This window comes from Heterocephalus glaber, unplaced genomic scaffold, assembly GCF_053883595.1.
Source record: "Heterocephalus glaber isolate CG9 unplaced genomic scaffold, H.glaber_assembly_v1.0 deba00001673, whole genome shotgun sequence".
Taxonomy (NCBI): Eukaryota; Metazoa; Chordata; class Mammalia; order Rodentia; family Bathyergidae; genus Heterocephalus; species Heterocephalus glaber.
Window position 1 is genome coordinate 6,486,253 of NW_028258410.1, and position 14,774 is coordinate 6,501,026.

The 14,774-nt window shown below is 36.1% G+C and overlaps 1 protein-coding gene and 1 pseudogene across 1 annotated transcript; both read right to left on the reverse strand.

The window, feature by feature from the left end:
• Nucleotides 1-938: 938 nt before the first annotated feature.
• LOC101717936 (olfactory receptor 4C11) lies at nucleotides 939-1,989 on the reverse strand. The gene has a single exon (XM_004841185.2). It carries the CDS (start codon nucleotides 1,869-1,871, stop codon nucleotides 939-941), a length of 933 nt encoding a protein of 310 aa, XP_004841242.1. The 5' UTR covers nucleotides 1,872-1,989.
• Nucleotides 1,990-7,637: 5,648 nt separating this feature from the next.
• LOC106009091 (olfactory receptor 4C11-like) lies at nucleotides 7,638-8,581 on the reverse strand (annotated as a pseudogene).
• Between the last annotated feature and the right edge of the window lie 6,193 nt (nucleotides 8,582-14,774).

A 14,774-nucleotide genomic window follows, 5' to 3' on the forward strand; every position in this document is an offset into this window, starting at 1 on the left:
TTCTGACTTATTCTTTTCTAATGTGTTAATATTTTAAAGCTCATTAATATCAATTGTTTGCATACGCAGCTTGTAGTCCATTTACATAAATAAATATATATATAATAGTACATAAGAGCCATCTATGCTACAATCATAATAACCCATATTGTAAACAAGTATTTAAAGTTGGTATGATTTAAAAGAAATCATGTCACTCCCACAAATTAGAAAAATCAAATAAAAAGCACAAAGTATATTTGACAAAGATGATGCCATGGTTAGCAAAACAACTAGCTAAATATTCTCAATGTCAAAGAATTCTATCATAAGGGTAAATTTTCTTCCCATGCTGTCATTGTTTTAGTTGGCTTTTAGTAAACATGTGGGAAGAATCCTAAGAACAATACCCATGTATTAGCACATTTCTTTGCACGTTGTCTCATAATGAAGTGAAGCTCGCACCATTGTTTAAATCAGATACATTGTGCAGAGTCAGGAAAAACAACTGAGTGAAACCACATGATCAGAAGTGTCTCACAAAGAAGTGTTGGCAGAAAGTAAAACAGCAGTGTGTGTGTGTGTTTGTGAGTGTGCATGAGCTTACAGAAGGACATCCACAGCAAAGCAGAGAACACCAGGCATCAACATAAAAAGTGCAGAGAAATAAACTAGAAAAAAATCACCATTGACAATAGGCACATGAGAGAGATAGACACAAACAGAGAACAACATTTAAGGCAGCTGTGCTTACATATATGTTTTTAGCTCATGTTAGTTCTTATGCATAAAATCAAAACAAATGAACCAGTATATATGTTCATAATTTCTCTTTTCCAGTAAAACCTAACACTCATAGCGCCATGTGGTGATAGATTAAATCCACTATAAGAAAATAGTACTTTCTCTTGACTTCTAGGTCAATCCAAAAACTATGAAGAAAGTTTACTAAATTCCTTTCATCTGACATCAACTGAGATCAGTTTCTTGCTCCACAACTTGCTCATGGCATTTTTCACTTCTGCATTCCTCAGTGTGTAAATCAGAGGGTTGAGCAAAGGTGTTCCAATCGTGTAAAACACAGCTATCATCTTATCCATGGGGAAGGTGGTGGCAGGACGTGTATAAATAAATATGCAAGGTACAAAGAACAAGATGACCACAATGATGTGGGACATGCAGGTGGAGAGGGCTTTTCTCCTCCCTTCAGCACTGTGGTTTCTGAGAGAATGCAAAATGACAACATAGTTGAACATCAGCAAGACAAAGCCTACTGTACAAATGGCCCCACTATTGGACACCAGGAGCAGGTTGACCACGTAAGTGTCTGCACAGGCAAGTTCCAATAGGGGCTCCAGGTCACAGAAATAATGATCGATCATATTGGGACCACAATAAGGCAGACTCAAGGCCAGAAAAATCTGAACTGAAGAATGCACACCGGATCCCACCCAGGCCACGGCCACAAACACTGCACAGATCCTGCGGTTCACAATGGTCGTGTAGTGCAGAGGCTTACAGATGGCCACATAGCGGTCCACAGCCATGAGGATCAGGATTAAAACCTCCAGGCAGCCAAAGAAATGGAAGGAGAAGACTTGGATCATGCACTCACTGAAAGTAATAGTGGCCTGCTCTACAAGGGTGTCCATAATCGTTCTAGGGGCGATGGAAGTGGAGAAGCAGGTGTCTGATAGGGATAAGTAGAAAAGGAAGAAGTACATTGGACTCCCAAGTGCCCGATTGGTCTTGATGGTGGTGATAATCAGCAAGTTACCCATCAGTGTCCCCACATAGAAAACCAAAAAAATGATGAAAACTATTTTCTTCCTAACAGGATCTTGTGTCAACCCAAGTAGAATGAACTCAGTCACATTATTGCTCAGCTGCATAGCTTCATGAATGAGGAGAAAGTAAAAATGCAAAAAGGCTCATCTGCAAAAGATAATGGATTGCATTCAGTTGTGCTGAGAGTTTATAAAATATTTTAAGCAAAATAATTTATGGTGCTTTGTGAGATTATGCAATATTTAAAACAATGATAATGTTATTTACTGGTGCATTCTGTCTACGGTTTCTTATAAGTCACCATCAATCATCAATTGTTAATGACTACTCAATTTTGTGTATTAGACAGAAATAAAGTTATGGATCTGATGCTTTCCTATGAAAGTCTCGGATACAACCGTTTTCAGTGTCACATATTATGATAAATCTGCCCCTTTAATCAATGTAAAATCGAGATACAATTCAATCTTATTCCCTTCATTTTAAAATATAAAAACATACAGGGACCCTTGTTTTAATTCTATATTTGTAAAACAGATAAGAAAGAGAAGATGTGTTGATAGGGGTAACAGAAGTGCTGGAAGCAGAGTGTGGAATATGCACTCAGGTGGAGCAGTTTCAGGTGGAGCAGTTTCAGGTGGCCCCATCCCTGTGTCCTTTTTACATCGCCGAGGCCACTGTAAGAAGCACTACTTCTCCTGAGCACTCCCTCCTATGCCATGCAGCCCTCCCTGACTCAGACTCTATCTGTGCAGAGTCACCGCCCTCATTTTACATCTGGGCACAAAGGAGCCATTCTCTGTGGGAAGACTAGTGTGTCATCTCCCTTGATTTATCTCCTTACGAGTGATGTCCTAAGCCCCAGGCCCCTTTCTTTATGCACCTGAATACTATGATTCCTGCTATTTGGTCAGGAGAGGCTCTAAACATTTCCCTGGCATGAGATTCCAAAGTCACCAGAGAATTCAATACTATCGTCTATACTTTGTATACCCTATTGCTCCAAATGTCATAGAATTAATATTCTGTTATTGCTCTCTATACAATTTGTAAGGGGATGGGAGCACTGTGGAGAAACAAGCATGGATAATATGACATGCAGAAGAACCCTGGGCAGGGACAAACATTGAAGAAAAGGGAAGTTACCCAAGTATTTTCATAAACTCCCTTCTTACATACATGCCACTTTGTCTATCACTTCCACTATATAGGGTCTATACTATAAAATGATTCATATTTGCTCTGATCAACAGAAAGAAAACATTTCAAAATAAGTTTGAGAAGTGTGTCAACTACAAATTATTCTCTGATGATACAATTTAGGAGACAAACAGTAGTAAATTTTATTCTTCAATACACAACATTCTATTCAGAGTTATCAATAGGAGATGAAAAGGCTTCTATTCAACAGAAGCTTTGTCACAGTCAAAATCTCCATTGCCCTTTTGCTGGTTTCTAAGTAGGAATGGTACCCACAGTACCTAAAGAGGACTTCTCTTGCCCAGTTACTTAATTCAAAAGCATGGATAAGCTTTTCTATATGCCATAATCTAATACATTGTAGTAATTCTAAAGGAATAGTGTATCCATCCCTCATTTCCCACATTGTACTGCAATAATGGCATTCAAAATTCTGGTGCTTATAAAATGCAATTTGAGATTCGAAGTTTACTTTTCCCTCTAACAGCAGTTCATATTCAATTATTTTCTATACTAATAGTAATCTCATAAAGCAAAATTTGGATTGTTCTTTTTTTCTGTTCTTTTTCAGAATAAGTGAGAATAGTGTATTCATGAGACCTATGGAATTAAATTTGAAAATTAAGCTAGATAAATTTTTAATAATGCCTTTCTATATGAAAAAATAGAGATAAATTGTTGCTTACCTGTTAGAAGAGTTCGTGTATTATCATGAAGTATCCTCATCCTTTTTTCATAGTAGTCTCTATATATAAAGGTAATGAAAAATGCCACTCTACATTCTCAGGGGAATATTTTAAGACAGTATGATGTAAGCCATAACCATCCTACAGAGTATTATTCTCTAAGGCTTCCCTTTCTTTGCTAGCTATCAATATCCAAACTGTAATAAATTTATCTTTTTTTTTTTTTGGTACTGGGGATTGAACTTGGGACCTTGCGCTTGAGAGGCAGGTGGCAGAACCACTGAGATAAATCCCCTGCCTTAAACTTAACTTTTGCTTTTTCTATTAAGACTGTAAAAACAGAAAGCTACTCCTCCAGAAAATAATTAATCAAATGCAAGCAAGGACTTTATTGCATTAGGCTGACCAAAATTGCCAGAGAAAATGATGAAAATTACGAATGGATAATTATGAGAGTTATAGAGAACAAGAGTATAAAAAGAGAGTGTCATTTGTGAAAAAGGAAAAGGATGTCAGGACACAACTGTGCTCTTATCCAATGCTCTGTTTCTTCATCTTGTACTAGAAGACAAACATTTCTAAATCTTGCAATTTATTTGCAAGTACAATCCAGTCAGTGCTCACCATACAAAAACAAAGTTAGCTAGAATAAATAACCTTTGATGAACCTCATGATACTCAAAAAACAACAAAAATCCAAACCCAAATCTAGTTTAAAGTGGAAAATTATAAAGATCAGGGTAGAAGTTAACAAAGTTGAGGTTAAAACTATACAAAGAATCAATAAATGGAAGAGATGATTCTTTGCAAAAATAAATTAAATTGATAAGCTGTTAGCCAAACTTACCAAAAAATAGATAAAAGACACAAATCAATGCAATTAGAAATGAAAAAGGTGAAATCACAATAGTTGCAACCAAAATTCAGAAAATAATCACTACTATGAAAAATTGTACTCCAACAAATTGGAAAATTTTGGAGAAATGTACATCCCTTGACTCATATGAATTACCAAAACTAAACCAAGAGATAAAAATTCTAAACAAACCAATAATAAGCAATGAAATTGAAGCAGCAATAAAAAAAAATCAATCGACTAAGAAAAGCCCACAACCTAGTGAATTCACTGTTGAATTCTACAAGACCTTTAAGGAGGCTCTAACACCAGTGCTCTTAAAGCTCTTCAATGAAGTGCCAGAGGCCAGCATCACTCTGATCCCAAAACCAAAGACTCAACCGAAGAACAAAACTACAGGTCAATCCCTGTAGACAGAGATGAAAAATCTTCAATAAGCTATTGGGAAATAGAACACTACAAATCATGAAATGTATTGTGCATAATGAATGATCCAGTAGGTTCATCTCAGAGTTGCAGAATGGTTCAGCATACACAAATCAGTAAAAGTAATACACCACATAAACAGACATTGGGATGGAAACCATATAATCACATCAACAGATGCAGAAAAAAGCGTTTGACAAAATCCAACAATGATTCATGATATAAACCCTTAAGAAAATAGGTAAAGAAGGACCTTATATGAATCTGATAAAAGCCATTTATGACAAATCAAAGGCCCACATCTTATTAGATGGGAAAAACCTTGAGAGCATCCCCTCTGAAACAAGGATGTCCACTATCACCACTTCTTTTCAATGTAGTACTCAAAACATTATCCAGAGTAATCAGGCAAGAGAAAGACATAAAAGGAATGCATATATAAAAGGAAGAAGTCAAATTATCATTATTTGCAGATGACATGATCTTCTACATACAAGACCCCTCAATTCCATGAAAACACTTCCAGAATTAATAGTTCTATTCACATTGTCTGTTTCTTCTTGTGCAAGCACTAGCAGATAATATCTTTCAAAGAAGTGCTGTTTCATTTACACTATCAAATTTGTGGAGATATATTTTTTCATAGCATTATTTTATTATCTTTTCAATATCCAGCAGATATATACTGATGTACTCTGTTTCAGTTTTAATATTACTTATTTTTGTCCTTATTTTTTCTTAGTTTGCTTAACCTAGTGCTCACCAATTTTATTGATTTTTCCAAGAATCTCCATTGATTTTGTCAAGTTCTCTATTGATTTCTGAGTTTCAATTTTATTGATTTCTACTTTAATTTATTTTAATTTTTTCCACTGACTTTGAATTTAAGTCTCTTTTCTGTTTCTCAGTGTAGAAATTTACTTATTGATTCTGTATCATTTATTTTTCTAATATACATTAAATGTCTAATAATTTTCTTATATTAAAATTAGTTTTATATTCATCATATGCCTTATAAATAATAAAAGGTGTTACCAGAAATAGCTAACTTTACATTGTGTGTGGGTGTGCGTGTGTGTGTGTTGTTGTTGTTATGGTGGACAAGATTAAGCACATTTATCTTGGCCTCGTATCTCTATTGTGTTTTAAATATATGACTGTGCCTGACATGTCAACTGTGAGACAGAAATGTAAACACTGGACTTCATTATGTCTTAGGAAACAAAAAAAATGATCACAAAAGCATCTTATGTTAGTTTAGTAGATTCTCTAAAATATTGCCTGTTACAAGAGACATGCTTAGAATTGTTTACTCCAAATCAATAATCAGGAGGAAGATTTAAAATGAAGTGGAGCCTTCTAACAGTTACTAAAACTGAGATTCACATTAATATGGTAAGATTGAAGGATAGTAGATGTTCGTGATAGAAACTTTGATTTGTATATCTAAGGCACAGATGTTCACTTGCTCTGCAAACTTTAACCATGAAAATTTCATTAGCAATTCTATCTTGCCAACTTATTAAGCACCACAAATATAAAAAAGAATCTTCCTACAGCAACACTGGTTTCCCTTTAAACTTGTTCACAAAAGAGAAGTGTGTTATTTCCAAATAATCAGGTTAATTGCATTTATTTCACTAATATTATCAAATTCAACTAAGTAGAGCATATAATTTTTATTTCAAATATCGGGTTTTTTTCTTGCTGCTGTCCAGTCTCAGTAAATATATTCCTAGTATGGTTAAATATTTTGTCTTAGTTTTGCAACTTCTGTTATTTTATTTTCCTACATCTTAGTGTCACATTTTCTGTTATAGCTTCAATACATGACAGAAATATGTGCATATCTCAATGTATTGTAACATTACATTTGGAGAATCTCATAAATATTATACCAGTCATCTCATTAGGCAAAGAAAACAAGGAAAAAGAAGGTTAGAGTTTCATACACATGAAAAGTCTCTGTTTTAAAACACCTAACTTTTCCTACACAGGCTACTGATAAAATGAAATGAGCAGTCCCGTCACACTGAGATAACCCCTTCACCTTAGGAGTATCCCAGAAGCAGCTCAATATTTTATTGGAAATGTGTTACATAATGAGTTAAATACAGAGAATTCACTTTACTTATGGGTAATCACAAGCTTTGAAATGTGTGACTCTATGAGTGTTTTCCTTTTTATTTAACCAGTGTGTAGACAGAGTGTGGCATGTGGTTCACAGGGCATAGTACCCGATTTGAGCTCTCCAAAAAAGAAAAAGTTTCAGGGAAGCTGCTGGTTTATGACCAGGAACTCAGAGTATCAGTTTATTAGATTATTAGTGAGAAAATAAAATGTAATTAGATTAGGGTACAAAAGGTTGGTAAGGACAAATAAGGGAAAAAAGGAGAACCTGAGGTAGAAATACTGTTGGTACATAATTATTCAAATTAATCTGTATCTATCACTGACACAAAGAACCATGCTTCTTGAAATTAATAGTGGATATATATATCCACTATTAATATTTATATTATATATAATATATAATTTATATATAATATATTAATTATATATAGTGCTTGAGGCTTTTAAGGTATTCATAACAGTATCTTATATCTGCACCATTTAAACATGATCACATTACAAACCTATACTTATACATTCAAATTGTAACTGAAAAAGTAAAGTAATCAGACTGGGCCATCTATTCATTTTTAGATTTCTGCTGTAATTTTCAAATGTCATAATTTTCTCATGACATTTTTCACCTCTGCATTCCTCAGTGTGTAGATGATGGGGTTGAGAAACGGGGTCCCAAAGGTATAAAACTTGGCCACCATCTTGTCCATGGGGAAGGTGGTTGTGTGTAGATGAATATACAGGGGCCAAAGAATAAGATAACAACAATGATGTGAGAAGTGCAAGTGGAGAGAGCCTTCTTTCTCTCTTATGCACTGTGGTTTCGCAGTGAATGCAGGATGACAAAGTATAAGATCATCAGGAAAACAAAACTGCTTGAGCAGATGGCCTCACTGTTCAACACCACCAGCAGGTTGATCATGCACGTGTCCATGCAAGCGAGTTTCAACAAGGGCTGCTGATCAAAGCAGTAGTGGTCAATGAGATTGGGTCCACAGAAGGGCAGCTAAGATGATCTGAGCTGTGGAGTGTATGAAAGACCCTAACCAGGCAAGGATGATCGAGAGGAGACACACTTGCCTGCTCATGATGCTTGAGTAATGCAAAGGCTTACAGATGGTCACATAGTGATCAACAGCCATGAGGATGAGTATGAAGATCTACAGGCAGCCAAAGAAATGTACCAGGAAGGCTTGGGTCATGCACTCATTGTAGGATGTGACTTTCCTGGCAGAAAGAGCATCTGCAAGCAATCTAGTGGCTGTGGATGTTGAGAAGCAGGAGTCAGCAAAGGACAGATGAAACAGGAAAAAGTACATGGAACTTTCTAGAGTTCAGCTGCACTTGATGGTCACCATGATGAGCAAGTTCCCCACCACTGCACCCACATAGAAAATTGAGAAGATCAAGAACACTATTTTCTGTCTCAGAGGATCCTGGGTCAATCCTAAGGGTATAAACTCAGTTATGCTGTTATTTAGTGGCATTGTTTCAATTGATGTCAGGAAATCACAGTTTGGAAACACTTAACCTGTCAAGGAAAAAAGAAAAAAATATAAAATGAATTCTAAATGTGGGGACTGAATACATACATGTTCTCTATCATGAAACTGCTACTTCCTAGCAGGATAGCACCCATCAATCTATGTTGCTTTTTTGAAAAATATGGAATTTATGTCACTTATTTAATGCATTTATCAGATTACACATGAAAATAATGAAAGAGAAAATGCTCCTTCAAACAAAATGAAGGATTATTTTTGTTTGAGTTTCTAAATGCCACTTGTACCTGAATGTCTATATCTTTTTCAAGGTTTGTGGTTTCCTTTCAGCATTGCATTAAATGGATTTTTATGTCATTAATCTGAACTTCAGAGCCCTCTTCTACACCAAAAGTTTATAAGTTTAGTCTTTTAACAATGTCCTACAATTCTTGGATGTTTGGTTCATAATTTATTGTCTTGTTTCTCTTTCTTAGTGTCTGTGTATAGTAATTCCTCTACCTTACCTTCAAGTCCTGAAGTTTTGTCTTCTCCTTGATCCTGTCTATGGATGGGTGAGCATTTCCAATGACTTTCTTATTTAACTTATTATGCTTTTCATTTCCAGAATTTCTGTTTCATTCTTCTTAAGAATCATATCTCTTTGTTCAGTTGCTCCTTTATATCTTCCATTGTCTTCCTTAGTTCATCAAGGTATTTATTTATGGTCTCTTAGAAATCATTAATCATTCAATATCTTTATATTCAGTAACAGACAGGTTACAGAAATATGGAGGAGGAATGTTGCCTTGTTCTTTTATACTTCTTGTCTTTCTACATTGAAATTTGTGCATCTGTTGGGAGGAAATCGTTTCTACTTTTATTTGAGGGTCTTATTAGTCCCCAGCCTTCTTTTGAAGGTCTGATCCCCAGCACCACACAAAGAGGAGGAAAAATCACTGCAGTAATGTTGATAACACAAAGCCAAACCAGGCATTGAAATACATATAAACCAATTAAAAGCAACAACTATATGAAGATTAATAATATAAAACAAATTTCAATAGTAATATAAAGTAAAATGCTAAAAATTAATAAAGTTGATAATATTATTAAGTATAGAGGAGGTGGGGAAAGGGAAATATGGAAGAGATAAAATGTAAAAAAATATAGAATAAGACGGTGAGAAAGAGAAAAGTGAAATAAAACTTCAATTAAAGAATTAAATAGTTAAGATGTGTTTTATGTATATACATGTATCAATCCCCATGAGGCATATAATCATTATGTACTGCAGACATGCACTAATAAAAAATAAAAATTGAAAAAGGAAAATATTAAAAAGTAAATAGAATTACATAAGAACAAAAGAGAAATCAACAAACAAGAAAAACAAAACAAAAAACAAAGGCCAAAAATATTAAAGAAAAGAAGGAAAAAATTAATCTAAAAATGTCCTTCTTTTCAAAGTGTTTGAGTAATTGCCTTCCAGTAGTAGTCGGGTAATTTCCTTGCAGTATTGGAATCCACCAGATATGAGGGAAGAATAGTGAGTCATAACTGGGCTTGCTGTGTATCCACATCCACTTAAGTGGGGCATAAGGCTAATTTTATCATAAAGGCACATAAATGTGGGTGTACAATACCCACGTTTATTATTTAGAATATTTCTATTGATGAATTATTAATTTTAATTTTATGAGATTTATTATATTAAATAATGAGGGCTTAACAGGAAATCTTTTTTTTTTGGTATTGTGGATGGGATCTTGTACTTGCGACCCAGGCAGTGGTACCACTGAGCTAAATCCCCAGCCCCAGGAAAAATATTTTAAAAATAAAGTATTGAATTTTTAATATTCATTGAACATTTTTAAAAAGCATCAAGATTTCCAAACATCAACTGTTTTTTGGTGTACAAAGTCTAAAAAAGATCAAAAAAATAAATCCTTATATGAACTACCATGAAAATACCAATAGCATTCTACAAAAAAATTTTTATTTCAATTATCACACCTAAGGCAGTCTTCATACATGAGAACAGCACATTTCATACACACTTATTGCTTACTCTGACAGCACATGTGCTTTGCTTCCCTGGCCTTTTCGTAGGACACACTTGATATCTCGCTGGACATGTTGTTTTGTCAGGAGGTTCTTACTATATTATGCAATGTGAGTTAACAGAAACATAAAATATCAGTAAAATAAAGAATCGAATTTTTAATATGTACTGTGCATTTAGAATAAACATCAACATTTTCACATCAGCCTTGTACTTGCTTACAAAAAACTAAAAGATAATATTAGAAATAAATTCCCATCAGAACTACAATGAAAATACCAATAGACCTCTACAACAGAAATAATTTTTGCTTCAACTGTTGCAATCAAGGCAGTCTTCACACATAAAAACTGCATGCTTCATAAACAAGTATTACTTACACAGAGAGTGTGTATGTTTTGTTTTCCTCTTCTTTCTTGTAGGGCACATCTGAAATTTTGTTGGTTTTCCTGTTGTCATAGTAGGCCTTTGTGATGCTGTGCCTGCCTGTTCACCTGTCAGCTCACCAGAGTGCTCTCCACAATTATTTTGCATAGTTCCTTGGGCAGAAATATTTTGGTTTTCCTCTGCGGTAAATGATCTTTTATGAGTTCCAGTTCCAATCATCTGAGAAAATATCTCCGTGGTATTTTTCACTTGTTATTTGCTTTGTAAACTATCAAACTTTTTATGCCACCCATGTTTAGGATCACATAAAAAATAATCATTGGCCAACATTTTGTGTTTCGAGTGACATCATAGTTGCTGCCGAACTCATCAACAACATCTACTCCACCTTTGGTTTTGCTGTAGAAAGTTTCCATCTCAGGCTTCTGCTAGTTTCCCTATCATGGTGCAATATTGACATCAGCAGTACCAGTTTGTTTTTCTTTGTCATACATGAGGCCAATGTAAACCTTTCTGAAATCCAAAGATTGTACTATACAATTCACTGTTTTGAAATTGCAACATTTCATTTAGAATTTGTTTTGCTCCTGCATACGGTTCATATACTGGTCAGCTTGTGCTCTGTTAGGAAATGTAACATGAATTGGAAACTGCTAGATCAAGGGTCAAATGTCACATTCTGATTAGTTTGGGAGATAAGAGCAACAAGCCTGTTCACAGGAACGTTTAGTTTATTCCTATATGAATAAGGACCTGCTGCATGAGTTCCAGAATAAATTTCTAAACTGAAAGCATAATAAGTCTTTACATCTACAAGGGCATTTTTATGTCATATTTTGACCCATCACTTTTTCCTAAGTAATCCCTGTAAGTACAGAAGACTTCTGAAAGTTTTCAGTTCAGTTTTTGAGGTGTCATAAAAATATATATATTTTTTAATAAGGCTATTGACATATACAGAATGTGTTACTTGTATTTCAGTCTTTGTGTGTTTCAAAACATCTTGTACCATTTCATCTGCTACAGTTTCCAACACTGAATGGCAATGCTGGCATTCAGTCCAATTGTTTTCAACCCTACCAATTTCTACATTATATTTTTGGACTTAGTTCTAACATTGGATCATTCCACTAGTTGTGTGACCATTTTGCAACATTTCTACCAGTCAAATATGCACTCACATTGCTGTTTTCTTTGCATCTGAATCAAGGATATCTGCACTCCCTGTGTCTGTATCAGTCAATTCTTGCTCCATTTCACTATAACAGTGTAGGGAACAGGGAAAGGGGACATTACTAGGACCTGTGCAGTAAGTCATAGTCTCCTGCAAGCCATAGCAGCACAAGGTGAATTAACTTATTACACGGGAAAGGTAGAAAAAATGAGACTTTGAGAAGAAGCTGAGCTTTTTGGGCCTGATCAGTGCTGCTCTGGGCAGCAAAGACAAAAGCCCCCAGCTTACTGCACCTTTTATTCAGTACATGGGGAGAAACAAATGTAATAAATGACTTGCAGAGAGTTCAGTACATCTGGATAAACAGTGTAACAATCCAAGAACAATGAGGAATTGAATAGATGAAGATTTTGTTCCTCCGAGGATGTCTTCAACTGGTGTAATCTTGTCCTGGAGCATCACAGCATCACTGGATCAATGAGGTCTCAGTTGTGACGAGGGGCCAAAATGGAATTATGTCTCAAAATGCCATAGGTGTCCTGTAGGCAGGAGAACTAGAGCTAATCAAATGGTTTTTACCTAAAATTATGTAGCATTGCTCCCGACATCACAGAATTTTTGGCTTGCATGGCCAGCGTCAAAGTCATAGTCATCCTCATCATCCATGTATGAGTAATATGGTGATTCACTTTTGATCTCCTCCAAAACGTGCAAATCTGGTTTTTCACATGCCATTGTACTGATTGGGCTATTTCTACCAGAAAAATCAAATGAAAACTTTAAAAAAAAAACCCTAAATGCACAGAACTTTATCAAGAAGCATTTCATGAATAAAACTCACCTGTTGGTGTTTGGAGATCCTGTACACACCTTGACATTTGTCTGCCAAGTAGGCGAATGTACAGATGAGTTTTTTTCTTTCCCCAGGTGCAGCTACTGTGAGTCACACCCACATTTCATTATGACAAAATACATATTTTCATAACAGAAGAGTAGTGTGGGTGAATTTTACCCTCCTGTGATGCTTAGGTAAACATATGCAAAACATGTTAAAGAGAGCATTATCTGGGTAAAAATCCCAGTTTGACACTTTTGCACATGTGCGTACACTTTGTCATTCATTGTACCAAGTGGGTAAACACAAAAATTGCTTCCTGTATCCCCCAGGTGCAACTATTGACACACATAGCCAAGTAGTATTATGCTAAAGTACAAAGTTTTAATAGAAAAGTATGAGGTAGATTGTTGTAACTCAATGTTATGCCCAAAGACTTTTCTGTGCAAATACTGAGTCCCACCTGCCTTTCCTAATGAGCTGGGTAAGTCAATGGTTTTTTGCTTGCTTCAGGTTTTATTTTTTGTTTGTTTCCTTCTGAGCACCCAGAGCTACTACTATCCCAAACTAGCTTTGCAGCCTGTGGGCTTGTGAGGTGCCCCATTTGCTCCAGGGGTCCATCCGTCCCTCTGTCTGTACACCCAGGGAAGTAGGAAATGTTCAAGCACAGGTTGGGAAAGAAAAAAAAAAAAAAAAAAAAAAAAAAGGACCACTCTGTTCTATGCTAGAAGAAGGAAATATGGAAAGACAAATCTTCAGGGCTCAATCCCAGCCTTCTCTAACACAGTTCCTTCAGAAAAAACACACAGGCCTCACTCTTTATCACAGAGGAAGAAGCCGCCAACCACTGTGTCCACAGCCTGAGTTCACCACTGCTTAAACTTCTCAGAGGCCCTGTAACAAGCTCTCCCTCTCTCCACAACTGCCTCTTGTGGCTGTGTGCCCCCGTCACTGTGGCACCATGATCCCAGAGACCCTGAAGAGTAATTGTTCTGTGACTTCTAATTCCTGGAGTGGCTCAGTCTTAAACAATAAACCCCTCCTCAAAATGGCTCCTGATTATACCACTCCACCACATGGTGGCACTACAGTGTTTTTGTTCTCCACTGCCTGCCATACAGAGGAAGTCACTTTCAAAGAAAAACCCCACCCTGTGTGGCAGACTACAATAATCATGGATTTTTTCTGGGGCTAGTGCTGCCTGCCTGCTGTTTATTGATGGGGTTTCTGGCTTTCTTGGCTCTTTCCAGGTTCACCTTGTGCTTGTAGAGTTGGGATCCCCTCTAGCCCTGGAAGCCAATGTTAGCATTTCAGATGGCTTCATTCATTTCTCTGCATTGTCTTCTGTTCCTTTGTAATTTTTAACTTTCCTGTAGGCTCTTTCTTGATTCTCGAAGTTCTTCTCTTTATTTTTTCTAAGTAGTCATTTTCTGGGTGTTTCAATTCCAGGTTTCACAGAAGTTGTGACTCAATGCTAACTTCTATTCCACCATTTTAAAGCTTCTGCAGACAAAATTAAAAGTAACTCTAGGGCTGTAGGTGTACCTCAGTGATAGAGCAGGTGGTTAGAAAGCTTGCTGTGGAAATTCTTGGAGGGAGCTGCTCTTGTGCCCTAGTCAACAGGTGAGCAGGCCTTGTATGTGGGTCCATGGAATTTTACTTGAAGTGTAGATCCCCTGAAAAGGATCTGATCATCAGACACATAGGGATGGGCCTGGAGTCTATGTTCCCAGGGACCAACTTGAACCCTGCACCCATGACAGGGTCTGA

What these genes read in the sequence shown, in the direction of transcription:
- LOC101717936 (XM_004841185.2), bottom strand. Translation starts at nt 1,871, where the DNA reads ATGCAGCTGAGCAATAATGTGACTGAGTTCATTCTACTTGGGTTGACA.